At 49.7% G+C, this 25,195-nt stretch overlaps 2 protein-coding genes across 2 annotated transcripts in view; one reads left to right on the top strand and one right to left on the bottom strand.

The window, feature by feature from the left end:
* The window catches only part of LOC129527628 (group 10 secretory phospholipase A2), a 48,407-nt gene that overhangs the window by 15,814 nt on the left and 7,398 nt on the right, over positions 1 to 25,195 (bottom strand). The window contains exons 3-6 of the mRNA XM_055365832.2: positions 13,636 to 13,721; positions 5,981 to 7,821; positions 2,313 to 2,463; positions 9 to 115 (exon numbers count right to left, since the gene is read on the bottom strand). Of these exons, the coding sequence (XP_055221807.1) occupies positions 9 to 115; positions 2,313 to 2,463; positions 5,981 to 6,077 (355 nt within the window). The 5' untranslated portion in view covers positions 6,078 to 7,821; positions 13,636 to 13,721. The remainder of the gene's footprint in view (positions 1 to 8; positions 116 to 2,312; positions 2,464 to 5,980; positions 7,822 to 13,635; positions 13,722 to 25,195) is intronic.
* On the top strand, positions 20,214 to 25,163 carry LOC115932701 (uncharacterized). The gene is made up of 2 exons (XM_063699632.1): positions 20,214 to 20,389; positions 25,082 to 25,163. Exons 1-2 carry the CDS (start codon positions 20,214 to 20,216, stop codon positions 25,161 to 25,163), a joined length of 258 nt encoding a protein of 85 aa, XP_063555702.1.

Genomic DNA, 25,195 nt, shown 5'->3' with positions numbered 1-25,195 from the left:
GGACTCACCGCACAGGACGCTCTGATTGACGCACTGCCAGGAGTAGCGCTCTGTCTTGGGGCTGCAGCCGGCCTCCTCAGCTCGAGTGTAACAACAGTCGTGGCCATGGCAGCACCTGTGAATGTCACATGGGCAGGACAGCAGGTGGGTGAAGCTCTCTCCTGGCCCTCCTCTCTTGCCAGGACCATGGGTGACTGAAGACCCCCAGGGAGGCACAGCATCCTCTTATCTAAGTTTTTTTTTTTTTTTTTTTTTTTAAGAGACAGGGTCTTTCTCTGCCGCCCAGGCTGGAGTGCAGTGGCACAATCATAGCTCACTGCAGCCTTGAACTCCTGGGCTCAAGTGATCCTCCCACTTCAGTGTCCCAAGTAGCTGAGACTACAGGCACACGCCAGCATGCCCGGCTGGTTTTTTAATTTGTATTTCCTTTAAGACAGCGTATCTCTCTGTTGCTCAGGCTGGAGTGCAATGGCTCAATCAGCTCACTTTAGCCTTGAACTCCCAGGCTCAAGTGATACTGCCACCTCAACCTCCCAAGTATGCTACTACAGGAACACAAACTCCTTTTTTAAATTTTTTGTGGATATGGGGTCTCACTATGTTGCCTAGGCTGGTCTCGAACTCCCAGGCTCAAGCAGTCCTCCTACCTCAGCCTCCCCAAATGCTGGGATTACAGGTGGGAGCTACTGTACACCTGGCCTTATGTAAGCTGTTTCCCTGAAAATCCCCGACTTGGGTAATGATTCCATTGGCCCCACCATGCCCTGTCCTGCCTTCCTGGCTGTGCCCAAGCTTGGTCCCTGCCTGCCTGCCTGCCTCACTCTCTGGGTCTCGAGCTCCTGTGACACATGACTCCTCTCTCTTCCTGGAGTGATCCAAGCCCTGCCACTTCCTGACTTTGCCCACACTGTACCCTCTGCCTGGGGCAACTTCATGTCTGCCCATTGACCCTTAGGCCTCAGCCCAGGCACAAGCCCCTGCCTCCGGAGGTCATCCAGGCCTCACCAGGCTACACCCTCTCGTAAAATTGGATTCTCTCCCTTCAGGGCAGGTTTATAATGAAATCCTCCTCAGAGGCCAGGTGCGGTGACACCCATCTGTAATCCCAGCACTTTGGGAGGCTGAGGTGGGAGGATCACTTGAGGCCAGGGGGTCGAGACCAGCCTGGGCAACATAAGAGAGACTCTTGTCTCTACAACAAATTTAAAAATTAGCTCACCAGGCCAGGCTCAGTGGCTCATGCCTGTAATCCCAACTCAGGCTGGAGTGCAATGGCACGATCTTGGCTCACTGCAACCTCCACCTCCTGGGTTCAAGTGATTCTCCTGCCTCAGCCTCCCGAGTATCTGGGATTACAGGCATGCGCCACCATGCCTGGCTAATTTTGTAGTTTTAGTAGAGACAGGGTTTCGCCATGTTGGCCAGGCTGGTCTGGAACTCCTGACCTCGTGATCCACCTGCCTCGGCCTCCCAAAGTACTGGGATTACAGGCGTGAGCCACCACACCTGGACACGTTACTGAATATTTCTGTGCCTTGGTTTCTTCATCTGTGAAATGGGATTGTTGTGAGAACGCAAAGGGATTCCCAGGGCAGTTCCTAGTGCATAGTCTGGCTTCCTTTGTGTGTGTGTGTGTGTGTGTGTGTGTTTAATATAGAGACAGGGTCTCACTATGTTGCCTAGGCTGGTTTCAAACTCCTGGTCTCCAGTGATCTTCCTGCTTCGACCCAAAGTGGTGGGATTACAGGTGTGAATCACCACACCTGGTCACTTTATATTTTTATTATTTTTTTCTTTTGAGACAGGGTCTCGCACTGTCACCCAGGTTGGAATGCAATGGTGCAATCTCAACTCACTGCAAACTCCACCTCCTGGGTTGAAGCAATTCTCCTGCCTCGGTCTCCTGAGTAGCTGGGATTACAGACGCCTGCCACCACACACAGCTAATTTTTGCATTTTTAGTAGAGATGGGGTTTCGCCATATTGGCCAGGCTGGTCTTGAACTCCTGACCTCAAGTGATCTGCCCGCCTCGGCCTTCCAAAGTGCTGGGATTACAGGAGTGAGCCACCGCTCCTAGCGAAGTTTTTAAGGCTACGTCATCAGCTCAAGGCCAGGGTAAGGAGCAGCTGGTACCAAGATCTGGCTTCACTGGCCATGTTATCCAAGAGGCCTCTGCCTGCCTGCAAAGTGGTACTGCACACTGGGATCTCCCTGGACCAAACCCCAGCTTCAGTTTTGGGTACTTCCTCATAAGCCTTGACTACCCCAGAGTGTGAGGGATTTTGTGGCCTGGTCCCAGGCATGCACTCACCAGTCAATGGCATCGCGGGGCTGGCCATGGCCTCCCAAGCCACAAAAGCAACCATATTTCATATAGGCGATGGGGGTTCGGGGACCAACACAACCCACAGTTCCTGCCAGTTCCAGGATCCCACGCCGGTGCACACGTAATGTCCTGGAGTCTGGGGGGTAAACAAAGGTGACAGGCTGCAGGTCAGGGCTTCCCAGACCCCTGGGAAGGGCATGAGCCTGAGAAGAGCCTAGGTGTTACAGCCTGGCTGTCTGGGTTTGAATCCTACTTCCTAGCTGTGTGACCTTGGACAAATTCCTAACCTCTCTGGGCCTTGGTTTCCTCATCTGTGAAATGGGGGATAAGCTGACTTCAACTCATATGAATGAAATGAGATAATGAGTATTAAGCCCCTGGTGCATGAAAAGGCTATTATAATCCGGCTGGGCTCAGTGGCTCACACCTGTAATCCCAACATTTTGGGAGGCCCAGGCGGGCAGATCACCTGAGGTCAGCAGTTCAAGATCAGCCTGGCCAACATGGTGAAACCCCATCTGTAGTAAAAATACAAAAATTAGCCGAGCCTAGTGGTGCACACTGGTAATCCCAGCTACTAGGGAGGCTGAGGAAGGAGAGTCACTTGAACCTGAGAGGCGAAGATTGCAGTGAGCCAAGATTTTGCCACTGCATTCCAACCTGGACGACAGAGCAAGAGTCTCAAAAAAAGAAAAAGAAAAAAAGGATAACTATTATAATCAAGGTCCTCAAGGTAGCCAAGAAGGGAAAAAAGAGTCGTGCATGAAACGTTTGTCCACTTCCCTGTGTTGGGCACTGGGCATCACGGATGCGCCTACAGGTGTCTGTCACCAAGGTGGGCTCCTCTGTGGCAGCTCCCGGGCCCTGGCACTGCCCTGTGCTCATGACTTCCCCTCCAGACTCAGACTCAGGGCCCTTGGTATCTCCTCTTATTTTCACTGCCAGACAGGAAGGCCCCTTGGCCTGAGCCCAGCCATTTTTCTAGATCCTGGCACAGCTTGGACATGTAATGGTACCCAATGTATGTGACTGGAACCCCTGCATTGGACATGTAGGAAACAAGGCCAGCCGGGAAAGGTAACCCCACATTCCCACAGCCAGCAGGAACCCGAGCAGAGGCTTCAACCCAGGCTTCTGATTTGCAAACCAGTGCTCCTTCCTCCTTACACAGTGACAACAGGGGAAGGTGGCCTTCCGGGTTGCCAGAGCCGAGTGGTACCAGCAATAGAGTGGAAACTCACACACAGGCTTCCCTGCTTCCTGGGTTAGGGTTAGGGTTTATACAGCTCTGGGAGGTTGATGCATTGTGTTTGATCATCTTTTTTTTTTTTTTTTTTTGAGACACAGTCTCATTCTTGTTGCCCAGGCTGGAGCACAGTGGTGTAATCTTGCTCACAGCAACCTCTGCCTCCCAGGTTCAAGCAATTCTCCTGCCTTAGCCTCCCGAGTAGCTGGGATCACAGGCGTGCGACACCACACCCAGCTAATTTTTGTATTTTTAGTAGAAAGGGGTTTCACCATCTTGGCCAGGCTGGTCTCGAACTCCTGACCTCATATGATCCACCTGGTTTGGCCTCCCAAAGTGCTGGGATTATAGGCGTGAGCCACTGTGCTCATCCTGATCATCTTGTCTCTCTTTTTTTTTTTTTAGAGACAGGGTCTCACTTTGTCACCCACACTGGAGTGCAGTGGCACCATCAGTTCACTGCAGCCTCCAAATCCTGGGCTCAAGCAATCCTCCTGCCTCAGCCTCCAGACATACGGGCATGCACCACCATGCCCAGCTAATTTTTAAATTTTTAGTAGATCTGGGGTCTCACTATGTTGCCCAGGCTGTTCACAAACTCCTGGCCTCAAGTGATTCTCCTGCCTTGGCCTCCGAAGGCGCTGGGATTCCAGGCATGAGCCACCATGCCCAGTCTCATTTCTGTTTTATCTAGAACAGTTTTCATCACACTGACTTTTTCGAGAAGTCCAGGCCAGATTGAAATTCCATTTTGTCTTTTTATCAGTGGAAAAAGTAGCATATTTATGTTGGAGGACAAAGATGAATCAAAGAGGAAGAAAATGTAAAACGCATTTGGGGCCGGGCGCGGTGGCTCATGCCTGTAATCCCAGCACTTTGGGAGTCCGAGGCGGGCAGATCACCTGAAGTGAGCAGTTCCAGACCAGCCTGACCAACATGGAGAAAGCTGTTTCTACGAAAAATACATAATTAGCCGGGCATGGTGGTGCACGCCTGTAATCCCAGCTACTTGGGAGGCTGAGGCAGGAGAATCACTTGAACCCGGGAGGTGGAGGTTGCAGTGAGCCGAGATCGTGCCACTGCACTCCAGCCTGGGCAACAGTGAGACTCTGTCTCAAAAAAAAAAAAAAAAAAAAAAGAGCTGAGCTCTGATATAAGCTCCCCTGGCACACAGTGAGCTTCCAGAAATGGTCCCTCGACCTCTAAATCCACCAAGACCCAGGGAACACGCCCACTCTGAGCACCCTGACAATGTCCCAGTCCCAACACAGTACCCTGAAGCTGTCCCCAAAGGTTCCCCTGCCACCGTCCCTGACCACTCTCTGGTATCTCAGAGCCCTAGCAACAGCCCTATAGAGGGAGGGTTCTAGGCATGGGGCAGGCATGAGCACTGTGCTTATAACCAAGCAAAACACTCCCTCTGTGCCAACATAGGTGGGGCAGGTCACGCTGGGGTCTGTTTGCCCTGTCTGCCCACTGCAGCCTCCTCGGGGAGGGCCAGGGTTGTCTGTGCATCCTGTGAGCCCCAGGGTCTATGTGCACATATGTGTGTCTGTGCCTTTCTCTCTCTCTCTCAGTGTGTGTGTGTGTGTGTGTGTGTGTGTGTGTGTGTGTGTGTGTGTGTACACGGTGCATCTGAATTGTCCTGAGTGCTGTCTCGGGTATCCTTGAGCTGTGTGTGCGTGTGTCCCCCTAGCGGTATCTCAGTATTTTTCCCTGTGGGAGCTGCACACCTGAGGGCCAGGTGAGTCTGGGGCTGGTCCTGTGCCTGCGCATCTGTGTGCTGGCGGTGTCTGCATAGTACTCTGCGGGTACATGTATCTGTGCACCCCAGAAATGGGCAGTCACCCAGGAGACCTCTCTACAGTGACCCCAAAGGATGGATACTGGGATAGGGACAGTATGTTCTATTTTTTGTTTTTTTTGTTTGTTTGTTTTGTTTGTTTGTTTGTTTTTTTGGTCACAGGGGTTTGTTGTACAGGGGCACAATATATTCTTCTCCCACCCCCAAGCCGGCCCTTTCTGCCCCTGCTCCTCCCACCCTCTGGTGTCTCACATCTCAGGGACAGGTGGAATGAAGGATAAGTTCGCGGACCCCAGATCAGGACAACCGGGAGGCTTCCAGGCTGCCGGAGAGGGTCACAGCCGGTTAGGGGAGGGAGCCAGGAGAGGACTCTGCGCCCCTGGGGAAGGACTGGGCTAGTTCTGGGTCCCTGGGAGGAGTGAGTGGGGGGCCCTGCAGAAGGCTGGGGCGCATCGTGTGGGTGAGCATTAGAAGAGCGAGCTGGGGGGCTCTAGGGCAACTAGGAACTTGGAGAGGGATGGGAGGCAGGGCTGCTGGGTCCCTAGGAAGGGCTGGAGGAATCCCGGAACGCCTGAGTTCCGGGAAAGCCCCTTCCTCACTCACCCTCGCCGGACCCGGGGCCAGGTCGAAGCAGCAGCAGCAGCAGCGACGGCAGTAGCAGGAGCAGCATGATTGGCAGGCACACAGGTAGCGGCCCCATCGGAGGGTGGCAGAGGTGGGACGGTGCTGCAGGGCCACCGGAGGCACCAAGGCCGGCGGACACACACCCCGGCTGTCACGCCCCGGCTCCGCCCCCGACCTCACCTTCCCTCGCGGCCCAAGCAGAGCGAGCTAGGGGCGGGCACTTGGGGCGGCGCAAAGGCGTCCTGATCTCTGTATCTTGGTCACTGAAGGGGCTCGAGAGGCCGCGGGGCACTGGGGACAGGACCGGGAGTCAGGACCAGGGAAGTCTCCTCGGAATAAGGGAGGAAAAGGCGCTCTTTTGATGTTATTATTCCCCCAGCCCCTCCCCCGCTCACCTGGGCGCCCAAAGGGGACAGAAGACTTGGAGGAGGGGTAGTCCTGAATTTGCTTTAACATTTTATTTTATTTGGCCGGGCGCGGTGACTCACGCCTGTAATCCCAGCACTTTGGAAGGCCGAGGCTGGCGGATCACCTGAGGTCAGGAGTTCAAAACCAGCCTGGCCAACATGGTGAGGCTGTGTCTACTAAAAACACAAAAATTAGCAGGGCGTGGTGGTGCGGACCTATAATCCCAGCTACTTGGGAGGCTGAGGCACAGGAATCGCTTGAACACGGAAGGCAGAAGTTGCAGCGAGCCAAGATCACACCACTGCACTCCAGCCTGGGTGAGAGCCAGACTCTGTCTCTTTCTCGCTCTCTCTGTCTCTCTCTCTGTCAGTCTGGAGAGAGTTGATTGTCCCTGGTCAGTCTCTCTAGTCGAGAGAGAGAGAGACACTGAGGCTGGGCACAGGGCTCACGCCTGTAATCCCAGCACTTTGGGACACTGAGGCGGGTGGATCACCTGAGGTCAGGAGTTGGAGACCAGCCTGGCCAACATGATGAAACCCCGTCTGTACTAAAAATACAAAAAATTCCCCGGGTATGGTGTTGAGCGCCTATAATCCCAACTACTCAGGAGCCCGAGGCAGGAGAATCGCTTGAACCCGGGAGGCAGACGTTGCAGTGAGCGAAGATCGCACCACTGCACTCCAGCCTGGGCAACAAGAGCAAAACTCCATCACACACAAACACACACACACACACACACAAAATTAACCAGGCATGGTGGCACGTGCCTGTAGTCTCAGCGGCTCGGGAGGCTGATGTACAAGAATCGCTTGAATCTGGGAGGCAAAGGTTGCAGTGAACCAAGATTGCACCACTGCACTCCAGCCTGGGTGCCAGAGTAAGACACTATCACAAGGCCGGGCACGGTGACTGATGCCTGTAATCCCAGCGCTTTGGGAGGCCGAGGTAGGCGGATCACCTGAGGTCAGGAGTTCGAGACCAGCCTGGCCAACATGGTGAAACCCTGTCTCCACTAAAAATACAAAAAAATTAGCCGGGCATGGTGGTGGACGCCTGTAATCCCAGCTACTCTGGAGGCTGAGTCAGGAGAATTACTTGAACCCAGGAGGCGGAGGTTGCAGTGAGCCAAGATCGCGCTATTCCACTCCAACCTGAGCAACAAGACCGAGACTATGTCTCAAAAAAAAAAAAAAAAAAAAAAAAAAGACTCTGTCTCAAAAAAAAAAAACTAGAAGTCTTGATCTGTGATCTTGGGAAAAGCTGTTCACATCAAGGATGCCATCTTTTTCTGGCGAAAAACTTCCCTCTTGTGAGATTATGAACCCAAAGTTCAAGGTCCTGAAGTTTTGCTGTATTGTGGATGGCAAGGACATTCTTTCTCTGATGTTCTCAGAAGGTCCAATCTTCAGGTTCTAGATTGTGAAGGAATTGATTGTCCCCAGTCAGTGAGCCATAAAAAGCTTTCAGTACCTGGTGAAAATACACTGTACCATAATGATCTACTGTTGTAATATCAGCCCTCTTGCATGAGAAAGCAACCAGAAAACATGCATTGAAAATGATAATTGACAACTGAAATGTTCAAATGGCCCATGAGGTAGCCAAATGCACCTGAAGCTTTGATTGTCTTCCCAGGAACATGAATTTGACAAATGAAACATTGGTTATGAACTATTTTAGCAATTTATAAGTCAGCACACCAATACATATTTAATTTAGATCATTTTATCTTTTCCATGATGAGTCATGGAATGCAGAGCCTTTTATTTTTCATTTTTAGACAGAGTTTCATTCTTGTTGCCCAGGTTGGAGTGCAATGGCGCTATCTCGGCTCACCGCAACCTCCGCCTCCTGGGTTCAAGCGACTCTTCTGCCTCAGCCTCCCGAGTAGCTGGGATTACAGGCATGAGCCACCACGCCCGGATAATTTTTTGTATTTTTAGTAGAGATGGGGTTTCTCCATGTTGGTGAGGCTGATATTGAACTCCCGACCTCAGGTGATTTGCCCGCCTCGGCCTCCCAAAGTGCTGGGATTACAGGTGTGAGCTACCACGCCCAACTGCAGAAACTTTAGTAACAAACACTTTAAGGAGTCAGGAAGGACAAGGTGACATCTTGATTCTACATGAGTCCATGGTTAACATCGGACTTGCGTGCTCTGAATATCAGTTGTTTCTCCAGTTTACGTGCATAGCACTGATACCTAATGGGTTATCATAGGTAATTTGACTTAGACCTTGGAGTTCATTCAAATTGTATACCTAGGCTGGGCGAGCCCACAAAAAATTAGCTGGGCATGGTGGCAGAAGCCTGTAATCCCAGCTACTTGGGAGGAGATGGGAGAATCCCTTGAACCCAGGAGGAGGAGGTTTCAGTGAGGGGAGATTGCTCCATTGCACTCCAGCCTGGGCGACAGAGTGAGACCCTGTTTCAAAAACAACAAAAAAGGGGTGGTGGCTCATGCCTGTAATCCCAGCACTTTGGGATGCCAAGGCGGGTGGATCACCTGAGGTTGGGAGTTCAAGACCAGCCTGACCAACATGGTGAAACCCCGTCTCTACTAAAAATTCAAAAAAATTAGCCAGGCATAGTGGTGGGCGCCTGTAATCCCAGCTACTCAGAAGGCTGAGGTATGAGAATCACTTGAACCTGGGAGGCAGAGGTTGCAGTGAGCCAAAATCACGCCATTGCACTCCAGCCTGGGTGACAGATTGAGACTCCGTCTCAAAAAAGCAAAAAGCAAAAAACAAAAACAAACAACAACAACAAAAACCAAACTGTTTATCTAAACAATTTTGGTATCGGCTGTTTTAACATGAAAATTTAGCAAAGTATTTTTTTGGTATTCGATTAATTTTTTGTTCTGCTTGGGTTAGCAGCTTTCTTTCTTTCTCTCTCTCTTTCTTCCCTTCCTTCCTCCCTCCCTTCCTTCCTTCTTTCTTTCTTTCTTTATTTCTTTCTGTCACCCAGGCTGAAGTGCAATGGCATGATCATGGCTCACTGCAATCTCCGCCTCCCGAGTTCAACCGGTTCTCCTGCCTCAGGCTCCCAAGTAGCTGGGATTAGAGATGCCCACCACCATGCCCAGCTAATTTTGTATTTTTTTAGTAGAGACAGGATTACACCATGTTGGTCAATTACAATTCACCTGTCTTCATGAATCGGCTCTGTCTAGGCAGTGGGCAAGGTGAACCCCTTGAGCAGTTACAGTAGTGCCAACATGTCAAGTTTCTAGGCTCTCTCTCCCTGATCGGCCCTGGGGACCCTGTTGGACTGTATGCCAACAAACACATTGTCATGAATTAAGAATATTCACAAATAGTTTACAAATTTTGGAGAAATTAGGCAGAGACAGAAATATGACTCAAATTCTATTTATGAAAGTATACTCGCTGGACGGGGTGGCTCATGCCTGTACTCCCAGCACTTTGGGAGGCCGAGGCAGATGGATCACCTGAGGTCAGGAGTTTGAGACCAGCTTGGCCAACATGATGAAACCCCATCTCCACTAAAAATACAAAAAGTTAGCCAGGTGTGGTAGTGGGTGCCTGTAGTCCCAGCTATTCCAGAGGCTGAGGCAGGAGAATCACTTGAACCTCTGAGGTGGAGGTTGCAGTGAGCTGATATCGTACCATTGCACTCCAGCCTGGGCGACAGTGTGAGACTCTGTCTCAAAAAATAAATATAAAAAATAAAAAGCTGGTATGCTCCATTAATTCCTGCAGGCCCAAAGAAGGCAGCCTAGGAATTCTAGATCAATGGAATGAATACAACTTGCTAGAAATACATAGGAAACAAAATGACTATTCACAGAACCAAATAAAAGCCTTCCACTAGAAACTAAAAATAATAATAATAATAATGGTTTTATATATATGCATACACAAGCAAAGCCAGAAGAGAATAAATAGCAAATGAATGAAAATTAGAAGCAAAAACAAGTAACTAGGAAACCACCTCTACATTTTTTTTACTCAATCTACCCTGAATGCTACAGCATTATCCAGGACCCCAGAAAACACACATAATACTTTATTCCTGATAAACAATTCAATGTCCTTAAGTCCACCAATATCACCATACATTCTGTGCAATCAAGAAATTTACTCAGCTGGGTGCAGTGGCTCACACCTGTAATTCCAGCACTTCGGGAGGCCAAGGCGGGTGGTCAGGAGTTTGAAAACAGCCTGGCCAACGTGGCAAAACCCCATCTGTACTAAAAATACAAAAATTAGCCCAGTGTGGAGGCACATGCCCATAATCCCAGCTACTCGGGTGGCTGAGGCAAGAGAATTGCTTGAGCCTGAGAGGCAGAGGTTGCAGTGAGCCCAGATTGCACAAGTACACTCCAGCCTCGGTGACAGAGGGAGACTCCATCTCAAAGAAAAAAAAAAGATTGTAGACCTAAAGTTAACATTGGCATGTCCTTGATTATAGGAGGCCAGCAAATAATTTACTTATGAATGATCTATGGGGCGCAGCCCTTCCCAGATGCCTGAGGCCTTTTCTTGCTGAATAGACATCTATTTGGCTGTTACATGATCTTAGGAACAGCTATTCATTTGGAAAAGGGTGTCACAATGACTTTCTCTTTTGCATAAGAAGATGGGGGGCTGGGATCCCGAGATTTTAAAATTTCCTTTACAGCGTACCCATATGTGCTCAAAAGTGAAAAGAGATGACAATTGGCCAGGAGTGATGGCTCACACCTGTAATCCCAGCACTTTGGGAGGACAAAGTGGACAGATCAGAAGGTCAAGAGATCAAGACAATTCTAATCAAAATGGTGAAACCCTGTCTCTACTAAAAATAAAAAAATTAGCTGGGCATGGTGGCATGTGCCTGTAGTCTCAGCTATTCGGGACGCTGAGGCAGGAGAATTGCTTGAACCCGGGAGGCGGAGGTTGCAGTGAGCCGAGTTCGCACCACTGTATTCCAGCCTGGCAACAGAGGGAGACTCCATCTCAAAAAAAGAAAAGAAACGAGATGACAATTGTAGTGCAAAATATCTGTTCCCTTTTGGTCCCCAGTGCCACTGCTACCCCATTCATCACCAATTTTTGTTGATGTCTCTTCCTGACTACTTTTTTGTTTTTTTTTTTTTGGAGATAGAGTCTCACTCTGATGCCCAGCCTGGAGTGCAGTGGTGTGATCTCAGCTCATTGCAACCTCTGCCTCCAGGTTCAAGTGATTCTCCTGCCTCAGCCTCCCAAGTAGCTAGGACTATAGGCATGTGCTACCACGCCCAGCTAGTTTTTGTATTTTTAGTAGAGATAGGATTTTAACATGTTGGCCAGGCTCGTCTTGAACTCCTGACCTCAAGTGATCCACCTGCCTTGGCCTCCCAAAGTGCTGAGATTACAGGTGTGAGCCACCGTGCCTGGCCTTTTTTTTTTTTTTTTTTTTTTGAGATGGGGTCTCCCTATGTTGCCCAGGCTAAGCTTGAATTTATTTTTATTTTATTTATTCATTTATTTTATTTATTATTTTTTTTTATTTTTTGAGATGGAGTTTTGCTCTTGTCGCCCAGGCTGCAGTGCAGTGGCACGATCTTGGCTCACTGCAACCTCTGCCTCCCAGGTTGGGAGTAGCTGGGACTACAGCTGCCCGCCACTATGCCCAGCTACTTTTTGTATGTTTAGTAGAGCTGGGATTTCACCACGTTGGCCAGGCTGATCTCAAACTCCTGACCTTAGGTGATCTGCCCACCTCGGCCTCCCAAAGTGCTGGGATTACAGTTGTGTGCCACGACACCCGGCCTGGGCTTGAATTTCTGACCTCAAGCAATCCTCCCTCCTCAGGCTCCTGAGTTGCTGATATTACGGGTGCATATCACCTTGCCCAGCACTAGAAACATGATTTTGTTACAACCCCAGATCCCTCTCATTCCCTTTCATAGGAAGACACTGGGCACCAGAGAAGCTTGAGCCAAGAACCAGGGGAACCAAGATTTAAACTCATTTCTGTTGGGTGCCAAACCTCTCTCTGCCTCCTTCTATTGGAGACGGCTGGGCACGGTGGCTCACACCTGTGATCCCAGCGCTTTAGGAGGCCTAGGTAGGTGGATCACCTGAGGTCAGGAATTTGAGACCAGCCTGGCCAATATGGTGAAACCCTGTCTCTAGTAAAAATGCAAAAAATTAGCTGGGTGTGGTGGCGGGTGCCTGTAATCCCAGCTACACAGGAGGCTGAGGCAGGAGAATCGCTTGAACCCAGGAGGCAGAGGTTGCAGTGAGCCGAGATCATGCCATTGCACTCCAGCCTGGGAAACAAGAGTGAAACTCCATCTCAAAAAAATTAAAAAAAAAAAAAAAGAAAAGAAAATCAGAGGCTTTGGTCCCTTTGCCTGCGACACTCTGGAGTAATTCTGTCCCTGCCTGAACGTGATCTCCTCAAGGCAAAGTCTGGGTCTCCTTCCTCTTGTGTGCTCAGCCCTGGCCTATCTGTCCCACACTAGGTGCTCAGTGAAGGCGTGCTCATGTGGAGTATGGGTTTCAGGCATACCAAGACTTGGAGTTGCAGAGGCTGTGAGTGACAAGCCTTGGAGTGCTATGCCCACTGGGAAATGGGTCTATCTCGGGGTTGGGCCAATAAGCTGGGCTCCCTCCGACGCCAGTGCTCATAGCTTCCCTACCCTTGGTGGACCCCTGCAGATGGTCAAGTATGTTGGCTCCATATGTGCCTTGAGTAGCTGGGTGCAGTAGCAGGGCATGGTGGCTCAGGCCTGTAATCTCAGCACTTTGGGAGGCTGAGGCAGGTGCATCCCTTGAGGTCAGGAGTTTGAGACCAGCCTGGCCAACATGGCAAAACCCCGTCTCTACTAAAAACAGAAAAATTAGCTGGGCATGATGGTGCATGCCTGTAATCCCAGCTACTCTGGAAGCTGAGGCAGGAGAATCACTTGAACCCGGGAGTCAAATGTTGCGGTGAACCCAAGATTGCACCACTGCACACCAGTGTGGGGCATAGGGGGAGACTCTGTCTCAAAAATAAATAAATAAATAAATAAATAAATACATACATACATACATAAATAAATAAATAAAACAGATGGAGAGGCTGGGTGTGTGTGGTGGCTCATACCTGTAATCTCTGCCCTTTGGGAGGCTTAGGTGGGAGGATCAGTGGGGCCCAGGAGTTTGAGACCAGCCTGGGCAACATCTCTACCATCTCTACCAAACACACACACACAAATTAAAAAACTAGTTGGGTGTGGCGATGCATACCTACTTGGGAGGCTGAGATGGGAGGATTTCTTGAGCCCAGGAATTTGAGGCTGCAGTCAACAGTGACCACGCCACTGCACTCCAGCCTGGAAGGTAAAGTCAGACACTTTCTCAAACAATAAAAATAAATAAATAAATAAATAAATAAAGCCGGAGGATAATGGTGAGACATGGAGAGAAGGCATGCTAGGCAGAGAGACCTCCGTAGGCAAAGTCGAAGAGACATGAAAGAGCCAGTGTGCAAGAGTAAATTCCTAGAACTCTGGGAGATGGGAGCAGAGGGAGCTGGTACAGGTCTCCACCTGGTGTACAATCTTGGCATAAATCTCCTACCATGAAAATAAATGACATTTTCTTCTTCCGGCTTTTGTAAGTTGGAAGAAAGCAGTTTTTCTGAGAAGGAGTCTCACTCTGTCTCCCAGGCTGAAGTGCAGTAGCGCAGTCTCGGCTCACTGCAACCTCCTTCCCCCTGGTTCAAGCGATTCTCTTGCCTCAGCCTCTCGAGTAGCTGGGACTGCAGGCATGTGCCACCATGCCCGGCTAATTTTTGTTTTTGTTTTTTCGGAGATGGAGTCTCGCTCTGTCACCCAGGCTGGAGCGCAGTGGCGTGATCTCAGCTCACTGCAAGCTCCACCTCCCGGGTTCACGCCATTCTCCTGCCTCAGCCTCCCAAGTAGCTGGGATTACAGGCACCTGCCACCAGGCCTGGCTAATTTTTTGTATTTTTAGTGCAGACGGGGTTTCACTGTGTTAGCCAGGATGATCTCAATCTCCTGACCTCGTGATCTGCCCACCTCGGCCTCCCAAAGTGCTGGGATTACAGGCGTGAGCCACTGCGCCTGGCCTGAACCTGTGTCATCTTTTAGCAGAAACTTTCAGAGTCAGTAAGTGGCCGGGCATGTCTCTTTTCTTTACGCCACAGGACTCTGGATGTTTCCAATGCAGACTAATCCAGGGCTGCTGTGGATGTGTCGTGTCGATTTCTCTATGGAGAATGGGGGGAGCACCAGGCAGAATGACTCATGCCTGTAATTCCAGCACTTTGGGAGCCCAAGGCTGGCGGATCACTTCAGGCCAGGAGTTCAAGACCAGCCTGGCTAACACAGTGAAACCCCGTCTCTACTAAAAATACAAAAATTAGCCAGGTGTGGTGGGGCATGCCTGTAATCTCAGCTACGCAGGAGGCTGAGGCAGGAAAATTGCTTGAACCAGAAGGTGGAGGTTGTAGTGAGCCAAGGGCACGCCACTGCCCTCCTGCCTGGGCGACAGAGTGAGATTCTTATCTCCAAAAAACAAAACAACGCAAAACAAAGAGAGAGAGAATGGAGGTTGCTTGTTACTGCATCATAATCTTGTTTATCCTGACTGATGCATTGGAGGTACTAATGGCATGAGAGGAACAATTTCCTGAGACACAGTTTACTGACCATGAATTTCCTCAAAACCCCTGACAGCAGGCTTCTCAGGAGGAGACTCAGTGTGGAATCCCTTGCCAAGGTAGACCCTGGTTCTGTAGCAGGATGAGCCGCAGACAAATCTCCTCAGACAACGGATTAAAGAAGGAAAAGGTTTATTTGGCCGGGAGCGTCGGCAGATTTGTGTCTTAAGAGCCGAGCTCCCCGAAAAAGAAATTCTTGGCCTTTTTAAAGGCTTACAACTTTAAAGGGTCCACGTGAAAGGGTCGTGATAAATCGGGCAAGCCTGGGGAACATGACTGGGGGCTACATGCGTCAGCTAACAGAACAGAAACTTTTGCAATGCTTTTTCATACAATGTCTGGAATTTACAGATAACACAAGTAGTTTAGGTCAGGGGTTGATGTCATTATTATTATTATTTTTAACTCCTGTGGCAGGTGGTGGTGCCAAGGTGTCTGGCTACTTATCTTACTTTTGTTTCTAAATTTTTGCTTTCTCTCTTTCCTCCTGTCTTGTGAACTAGGCAAGATGGTGGGAGGAGGGCAGCCGGAGTAGTAGTGGTCTCTTTCCTTAGTTCAGGTTCCAGCTACAAACACTCACCACCTGTGAGACCTTGGGCAGTTCACATCCCCTCTCTGTGGCTCGGTCTGCCCAACTGTAAAATAGGTTAAATCCTGAAAGGTCAAAATCCCTCACATCTAAAATCTCAAAAATCACAGTCCCAAAGTGATCGTTCTTGTTGCCCAGGCTGAAGTGCAATGGTGCGATCTCAGCTCACTGCAACCTCCGCCTCCCAGGTTCAAGTGCTTCTCCTGCCTCAGCCTCACGAGTAGCTGGGATTACAGGTGTGCACCACCACGCCTGACTTATTTTTTGTCTTTTTAGTAGAGACGGGGTTTCACCCTGTTGCTCAGGCTGGTCTCGAACTCCTGACCTCAGATGATCCACCTACTTCAGCTTCCCAAATTGCTGGGATTATAGGCATGAGCCATGGTGCCCGGCCCCTTGTTTTATTTATTTATTTTTTTGAGTTTTGCTCTGTCACCCAGGCTGGATTGTAGTGGCACGATCTCAGCTCACTGAAACCTTCGCCTCCTGGGTTCAAGCAACTCTCTGTCTCGGCCTCCCGAGTAGCTGGAATTACAGGCGTCCGCCACTACGCTGGCTAATTTTTGCATTTTTAGTAGAGACGGGGTTTCATTATCTTGGCCAGGCTGGTCTTGAACTCCTGACCTCGTAATCCACCCGCCTAGGCCTCTCAAAGTGCTGTGATTACAGGCATGAGCCATTGTGTCTGACCCCTTACATTTTTTAAAAACAACTTTATTGAAATAGAATTCACGTAGCATACAACTTCCCCATTTAAGGCATACAATTCAATGGCTTTTAGTATATTCACAAATCCTTTCTTTTTGTGTATATGTACCACATTTTCTTTGTCCATTCATCTGTTGATGGATACTGAGGTTGATTTTATATTTTGGCTGTTTTGAATAGTGCTGCAATAAACATAGGAGTGCAGATGTGTCTTTGATATACTGAGTTTCTTTCTTGTGGGCATAAACCCAGCAGTGTGATTGCTGAATTATACGGTGGTTCTATTTTTAGCTTGCTGAGGACCCTCCATGCAGATTTCCATAGTGGATAAGCTATTTTACATTCCCACTGGCTGGGCGCGGTGGCTTACGCCGGTAATCCCAGCTCTTTGGGAGGCTGAGGCGGGAGGATAACGAGGTCAAGAGATCAAAAACATCCTGGCCAAAATGGTAAAACTCCATCTCTACCAAAAACACAAAAAATAGCTGGGCGTGGTGGCAAACGCCTGTAGTCCCAGCTACTCAGGAGGCTGAGGCAGGAGAATGCTGGAACCCGGGAGGCGGAGGTTGCAGTGAGCCGAGATCCGCGCCCTTGCGCTATTCCAGCCTGGGCGACAGAGAGAGAGACTCTGTCTCAAAACAAACAAACAAACAAAAAACATTCCCACCAAGAGTGTTTGAGTGCTCCTGTTTCTCTGCGTCCTTGTCAGCATTTGTTGTTTTCCGACATTTTGATAGTCACCATTTTAATTGAGGTTAGATGAAATTTTACTGTGGTTTTGACGTGCGTTTCTGTGATGATTAGTGATGTTAAACAAGTTTGCATATACCTGTTGGCCACTTGTAAGTCTTCTGTTGGAAAATAGCCATTGAGATCTTTTGCCTTTTTTTTTTTTTTTTTGGCCAATGCTGTCGTTTATTGCGCGGAGTGGGGGTGTGGGGGTTAGTGGGGCGTGGGGGCCGTGATGGGGGGGGCACTGCTGCCTCGGTTCGTCAGTGCATTAATCACGGCGGTGGGACCCCAGCCTTTGCAGCCTCGTGCCCGCGCCCTGCGCAGCCAGGACGGCCCGCCCCTCGGCGCAGGTGCTGGAGGGAGCCGGGGTGCTGCTCCAGGAGGTCACCGCGGGAGGCGCGTGGACCGCTGCTGGGCAGGTTATTGCGTGAGCGCGGTGGGGGCAGCGGGAAGCCGGCGGGCCAAGTATTGCACTTAGAATAACAATCCTCATCAGACGGCGGGCTACCTAGAGGTCAGGGGGCGGGCGGGGCTCCACAGCCGGCTCCTCTCCACCACTGGCTAGCCCTGTCCCTATTTTACAGCTGGGGAAACTGAGGCACCGAGGTGAAGGGAGCCCCCTTGCACGCGAGGCCGCCACCGGGGGCAGGGGCGATGGGGGTGGGCTCAGGGCAATGAGGGGGGACGGCCGGGGGCTCGGAGGGTGCTGCTCCAGAGTGTGAGCCACTGTGCCCAGACTGTCGCTTCTTACATATAAGTTTTTAATTAATTTTGATTTGATTTTTATATATAGTGAAGCACAGGGGTCTAGTTTTATTCTTCACACATAGATAAATCTTATTTTCCCAGCACCGCTTATTGAAGACACCATCTGTTTCCCCACGGTATGTTTTTGGTGCCTCCGTGCAAAATGAGCTGGCTGTAAATGCATGGATTTTTTTTTGGGTTCTTTGTTGTGTTCCACTGGGCCATGAAATCCTTCCTTTCCAATATTATAAAGTCACCATTTTCCCGTTTCCCACCTGTCACCCTTGCTGTGTTTGGGCCAAGCAGGGCAGGCAGGACCCAGAACTTGATGTGGACAGGTGAGGCCAGAGCCTCTCTAGGCTGCTCAAGAAATCTGCGCTGAGGTCCTTGGTCTGCAGGGAGAACGAAATCCCCATCGATGACCCCCACAAAAACACTCTTAGGTAAACCACAGTGTGAAACAGCTTGAGAAATAGAATCTGTGTCATATCCAACATTTACTCACACTCATGATTGCGTGACTGGGATACCTAAGCAGAAGGAACCAGAAGAGCACCCTCTTCCCCTGCAAGTCCAGGTCCCCTTTAGGTCACCTAGGGCATGTGGCTGGAAGCAGGGGCTTCTGGGATAGGGGCAGGCTATGGTCGGGGCCAGTGGGGGTGGTGGGACCTGGGCAGTGGGGGTGGTGGTGTTAGTGAAAGGTCTGAGGCAGGGCAGAGATCAGGAGGAATGGCATTCCAACAGGATTCAGAGACAGGTCAGTAGGTCGGCAGACACAGGAGCAGGTGGCCTGGGACTCAGAGGAGCAGCTGGAGTTGGAGGAGAAGGGCCCTGTTTTCCTACAGTCTTCTTCTGTTTGGGTCCTGCATTAGCACCCCACTGCACCCCCAACCCCTGTCCCTCCCCTTCCCTCACTCCCTGAGTCTTAGAACCCATTCCTTCATCCCCAGCATACACCTTCTTTTTTCTTTTTCTTTTTCTTTTTTTTCTTTTTTGAGACGGAGTCTCACTCTTGTTGCCCAGGCTGCAGTGGAGTGGCACGATCTCAGCTCACTGTAACTCCCACCTCCCAGGTTCAAGCAATTCTCCCTGCTTCAGCCTCCCAAGTAGCCTGGATTACAGGTGCAGACCACCACCCCCGGCTAATTTTTGTATTTTTAGTAGAGATGGGGTTTCGCCATGTTGGCCAGGCTGGTCTCGAACTCCTGACCTCAGGTGATCTGCCCGCCTCGGCCTCCCAAAGTGCTGGGATTACAGGCGTGAGCCACAGTACCCAGCCGCAACATGCACCTTTTTAAGGACAGTTCCTTTCTGGATCCTTCCTAAGGTTCTGATTTCTAATCCTTCCTAACCCAGTTCACTGCCCCCCCCACCCCCACCACCCTCCGTCCACCCATTCTGCCTCACTTTCTCCTTTCCTGATGCCCACAATTTCCAACAATCAGTCTTGGCCTCAGATTCCCGCCCTTCAGGTTCCAGTGTTCCTTGGGTCCTCTCTCTCCCCTGATCCTCTCTGATTAGGGGTGGGGGGTGTGAGTTGCAATTAAACCCAGCCTTTATTGGAGTCCTAGGGCTGGATTCTGCATTGTGCTCTGTTGTGTCATTGCACCTTCTCGTTTCCGCTCTTTCTGCCCTGCTTCTTCCTCTTCATACTCTAAGCCCCGCCAGCGCATGCTGACCCCACCTGTGGAGCGCCGCTCCTTCCCACCTGCCGCTTCTCCATCTCCATCTCTCCATCTTCTGCTCCTAGCCTTTCCTGGCACGGGGGCCCTAGCTCTGAGCTCTTGCATTTTTCTGGGGCACCGTCCTGCTCCTTCTCGTCACCCCGGGCAGTGGCCCTGGGCTCCTCGTCCGGCTGCTGCGGGCCTGGGCTGCCCGGGTCAGCGGTAGCCAGGCCAACAGACAGCGCAGTTCACACCCCGGGGCGGCGGAGGCAGGTGCAGTGCGAGCGGCGCCCCCTGTAGGCTGTTGTGGGCGCTGCCTGGAGGCTGCTGCGGTGCCGCCTGTAGGCTGGTGAGGGCGCCGCATGGAGGTTGCCGTGGCGCTCGTTGGCGTCCAGCGCCCCGCCCAGGGCTTCCTGGCTGCAGTGGCTGCTGCCCCATCCCAGGGCCGCAGGGCCCGGGTTCCACTTGGCGGCCTCTTCTCGCCAGTCGCCTTCGCTGCTCCGAGAAGTCGGCGGCGCAGCAGTTGACGCTCAGCTCGCCGCAGGTCGCCATATTCCCCACGGAGGCCGGCTGGGCTCTCGCCTCAGGCCGCCCACCCTGCTCCGGCCGCCGCGGCCTCTCCGTTCCCGCAGCCAGAGGTGGCGAGGGAGCGACCTCCAGGCACTGGGCACCCGCCGCTTCCCCAGCAGCCGGCGGGGCGATGGAGAAAGACGCCAGGAAGCGGAAGGTCCCCGCCGGCCCGAGGGTCGCCCGGGGCTGCGCCCCATGGTTCCTGCCCACGGAGCAGCTGCCGGGACCCTCCCTGCCAAGTTGCTCCGGGAAAAGCTCTCAGGTTCTCAGGCCTGCAGGGAGTGACAGTTTCCCCCTGACTGGAAGGTAAGGCTGCAAACTCGAAGCCAGGCATTTTCTGCGTATTCTTAAATAGGGTGTTTCAGTCAAAGCCTTGATAATATAACCAATCTTTCTGATTGTAGTCTGCTTATAAAGAGAACATGTGTACATGAAAATAAGAATATTTATGAATAGTTTCCAAACTTTGGAAGGATCAAGTAGGAAGGAAAAACAAACGCTTCCACCCACCTTTGTTCACAAAAGTGTGCTTTACCAAATCGGTGTAAATTCTAGATAACTTCTGAGAAAAAATTTTCTTCAATCTAGAAAACAAAACAAGGGCCCGGCGCGGCGGCTCATGCCTGCAATCCCAGCGCTTTGGGAGGCCCAGGCGGGGGGGGTGATCACCTGAAATCAGGAGTTGGAGACCAGCCTGGCCAACATGGTGAAACCCGGTCTCCACTACAAATACAAAAACTAGCTGGGCGTGGTGGCGGGTGCCGGTAATCCCAGCTACTCGAGGGGCTGAGGCAGGAGAATGGCTTGAACTCAGGAGGCGGAGGTTGCACTGAGCAGAAATCCCGCCACTGCACTCCAGCCTGGGTGACAGAGTGAGACTCCGTCTCAAAAAAAAAAAAAAAAGAATGAATCAAGAATCAACAATCAACAATGTTTTAAATACGAGTTATAAAAACATTATCTTAATAGATTTTTTTGTTTTGCTTGATCTCGCTTAGCAGTTTTTTGAACCATTGTTTCCTTATGAGAAGCCACTAGAAATTGGTTTTTAGTTCATTGGATTTTATTTTTTTTATTTCTGAGACAGAGTCTCAGTCTGTCGCCCAGGCTGGAGTGCAGTGGCACAATTTTGGTTCACTGCAACCTCTGCCTCCCAGGTTCAAGCGATTCTCATGCCTCAGCCTCCGGAGTAGCTGGGATTACAGACATGCACCACCATGCCTGGCTAATTTTTGTATTTTTAGTAAGATGGGCTGGCCAGGCTGGTCTGGAACTCCTAACCGCAAGTGATCCGCCCGCCTTGGCCTCCCAAAGTGCTGAGATTACAGGCGTGAGCCACTGCGCCTGGCCCATTGATTTTTAAAAAAATATTTAGTTTTAATGTATTGAGGGAGTATAAGTGCGAGTTTCTCACATGCCTATAGTGGTGAAGCCTGGGTAGTTCATTGATCTGGGTTATCAGAAAACCGTGTTCAAGAGGATTTGTTAGAGTTTTCTCCATGCAAAGCAAATGTGGGGGCTGGGCGCGGTGGCTCAGGGCTGTAATCCCAGCGCTTTGGGAGGCTGAGGAGGGCGGATCACGAGGTCAGGAGTTGGAGACCAGCCGGGCCAATATGGTAAAACCCCGTCTGTACCACCACCAGTTAGCTGGGCGTGGTGGCGGGCGACTGTAGTCCCAGCTACTTGGGAGGCTGAGGCAGCAGAATCGCTTGAACCCAGGAGGCGGAGGTTGCAGAGAGCCAAGATGGCACCACTGTACTCCAGCTTAGGCGACAGAGCCAGACTGTGTCTCAAAAACAGGAAAGAAAACAAAAGAAAATTTGGACTACTGCCAATTACAAATATTTTTAGAGAAGAATTCAAAACTAACTGTGGATGATGAAAACAATAGTTATGATAAAAGTCTGATGAAACTTCCCAGTTCACAAGGAAATTTAATTACTTATCTTTTTTTTTTTTTTTTTTGAGACGGAGTCTCACTGTGTCACCCAGGCTGGAGTGCAGTGACGTGATCCCCGCTCACTGCATGCTCCACCTCCTAGGGTCACGCCATTCTCCTGCCTCAGCCTCTCAGCCTCCCAAGTAGCTGGGACTACAGGTACCCGCCACCATGCCTGGCTAATTTTTTTTTTTTTTTGTATTTTTAGTACAGACGAGGTTTCACCGTGTTAGCCAGGATGGTCTCGATTTCCTGACCTCGTGATCCACCCGCCTCGGCCTCCCAGAGTGCTGGGATTACAGGTGTGAGCGACTGTGCCCAGCCAATTACATATCTTATGTGCAGCATTTTAAGACAGTGATCAGAATCATGACTGACAGCATTACATCAGGACCACCAGTGTTTTATAAATTTCATATAATCTTCAGAAATAATTAATAACTTTTTTTTTTTTTTAGATAGATTCCAGCTCTGTCGCCCAGGCTGGAGTGCAGTGGTGCGATCTCGGCTCACTGCAACCTCCGCCTCCTGGGTTCAAGCAATTCTCCTATCTCAGCCTCCCGAGTTGCTGAGATGACAGGCCTGTGCTACCAAGCCTGGCTAATTTTTGTATTTTTCATGGAGACAGTATTTTCATGTAATTTTCACCCTATTGGTCAGGCTGGTCTTGAACTCCTGACCTCAGGTGATCCACCTGCCTTGGTCTCCCAAAGTGCTGGGATTATAGGCATGAGTGATGGTGCCCAGCCATTCATAACATGTTTATACAAATATAACTTTAGCATATATTTAGCATAATATTGCTAAAGCTAAACTTTAGCAAATATTTAGCATAACAATCAAAATTACAAATCATAACATATTAAATTTGTATAAATGTATGTAATTTTTGGAACATGTATATCAACAACATACCCATAAATATAACTGAGATGAGATCTAATGTCACCTCACTTGACAGTGCCCTCCCATGCAGTATCGCCACATTTGACAATGCCTGCCCATTTAATCTACCAAATAAATCGAATCACTTAATACCTCTACAAGATGAGAGATACGTTCTTTAGACTCCCGAAGGGACGCAGCTGAAAAATCCCAAAGTTAATTTTAAGCCAAAAAGACCTGATTTAGGATTTTGACACTGGAGAAACCCATCAAAGACGTCAAGTTTGAAAACACTTGATCAAAACAGAATCACAGGTCACTATTAAAAAGGGTATTCATTTAACCAGAGACTTCCAAAGCAATACAGAAACTTACATGGATATAAAAACCTTAACCCTTTTGAAGGTCAGATTTGCTAAGTGATCAAAAGGGGTACTTGAATTGAATCGACACGGGAAGAGTGTGTACAGGGTTATGAGTGTAGGCAAATGGTTACTTTGGTCATATCTCCATTTGCCACCTGATTACACATGAGAATGGCATCTTTACTCACCAGAAAGCCAGTATTATGGGAGGTGTAGGAGGCATTCTTGGACTTGAGACAAGAACATTGTTGTGTAGAAATTTCATTGACTGTGTTAAAATTATTCTCCATGGGCTGGAGAACACATAACGTGGCGTTTAGAATGAGACGGGCATGGATTGGATGCAAGGTCTCCACACTTACTAGCTGTGTGACATTGGACAAAGTGCTTCATCATTCTGAGACTCAGTTTTTAAAGGAAAAACAACTAAATACCTTGCAAGCTTGCTAGCAGGTTTAAGTGTAATAATGTGTGGGAATGACTGCACCGTGACTAACACGTAGTGACAGCTTAATTAATGTTAACCCTTATCATTATCATATAAGAATGTGAGTTACATAAGAGAGGAATCCTGTCAGTTCGTTCTCTGCTGTGTCCCCAAGACCATGAATCATGGCTGGCACATAGTAGGCATTTAATAATATTTGTTCAACAAGTATTTGGCAGTCTTGGAGGGCAGAAAAGGAGGTGGGGAAGATTTTTAAATAACATTTTTTAAAAAGTCACATTGTCCTACAATACCAATTTTTCTTGCATATTTAGGAAATTGAGGGTTTTTTCCTAAAACATGCGGACATATGGGAAATAGGATGCAACATTTGCACTAATGTTTCAGACACAGTTAGAGGTTTCCAAGAGATTTTGCGCTGGGGAGGCTGCTTGCTACAAGCTCCCAAAGCTCTGGGAGGACATAGTATTCATTCCTCCCTCAGCAGAAGCGGTGAGGCAAGAAGCGCTGGGGAGCCCCCAGCCTTGGACTTTTAGCATAGTGTGTCAGGTCTTCATAGTTTGGGCCCAGGGCACAGAGAAGTCACAGCTCTCTGGCATCCTGTGACCTTTACCCTCTTTGCCAAGGGAAAATGTGGCCCTCCAAAGCAAGAAACTTGAGGGCATGGGTCACCCCAGCCCTGGCATCTGCCCAGAGCCTGAGAAGGAAGGAACAATGATCCTCCAGCTACCTCAAAGGGCTGGCACAGGTGGCCACTGCCCTGGCATCACCCAGCTGTGTTCAGCAGCCTGAACCCCAGCTGTGGGGATGTGAGGAGGAAAATACAAAAGTCCTTAGGTGAACACTGAGAAGGCAGATGCAGCAGAAGCCTCCAGGCCGGAACTACCCAGTCTTGGACCTATGGTGGAGATAGAGCATAGCTGGCGATCACGTGTCCTTACACTGTAAGGTCACCTGGTTGCACTATGGCCTCATCTGTGGCTCTGAAAATGAAGATTTGGAAGGAGATCATCACAGCTAATGTTTAACAGCCCCTCCTGTGTGCCAAATCATTCACCCCTCACAACAACCGAATGAGCTAGGGATTCTTGTTATATATAGTTTATGGAGAAGGAAGTGCAGACATAAAGAGGTGAATTATCTTACCCAGATCACACAGCTGATAAGTGGTGGAGGCAGAATGGAATCTAAACAGTGTAGAATCTAAATAGAATAGAATCTAAACATGCATTGATTCGACAAGTGTTTATTGAGCACCTGCCACGGACAAGGCCTTGTGTGATTAAATAGGGTTATAATTAGTAATATAAAAATGAGAAATCACTAATGCTTTTTAGACTTAACATTTTCTTTTTTTGTAGGTTTCAGGCACAGAACTGTATATCCAATAATAGTGAAATGGATCCCACTAATTATGACCGAAATGATGATACATTTAAATGACTTGGATGTTTTATAGGTATGATCTCGTGAAA

The sequence above is a fragment of the Gorilla gorilla genome, chromosome 18 (assembly GCF_029281585.2).
Source record: "Gorilla gorilla gorilla isolate KB3781 chromosome 18, NHGRI_mGorGor1-v2.1_pri, whole genome shotgun sequence".
Lineage (NCBI taxonomy): Eukaryota > Metazoa > Chordata > Mammalia > Primates > Hominidae > Gorilla > Gorilla gorilla.
Note: the sequence above shows the minus strand (reverse complement) of the source record. Positions and strands in the feature narration are given on the sequence as shown.

What these genes read in the sequence shown, in the direction of transcription:
- LOC115932701 (XM_063699632.1), top strand. Translation starts at nt 20,214, where the DNA reads ATGGAGAAAGACGCCAGGAAGCGGAAGGTCCCCGCCGGCCCGAGGGTC. An exon ending in AGTTTCCCCCTGACTGGAAG is followed by an intron (nt 20,390 to 25,081) that starts GTAAGGCTGCAA and finishes CTTTTTTTGTAG; the next exon opens with GTTTCAGGCACAGAACTGTA.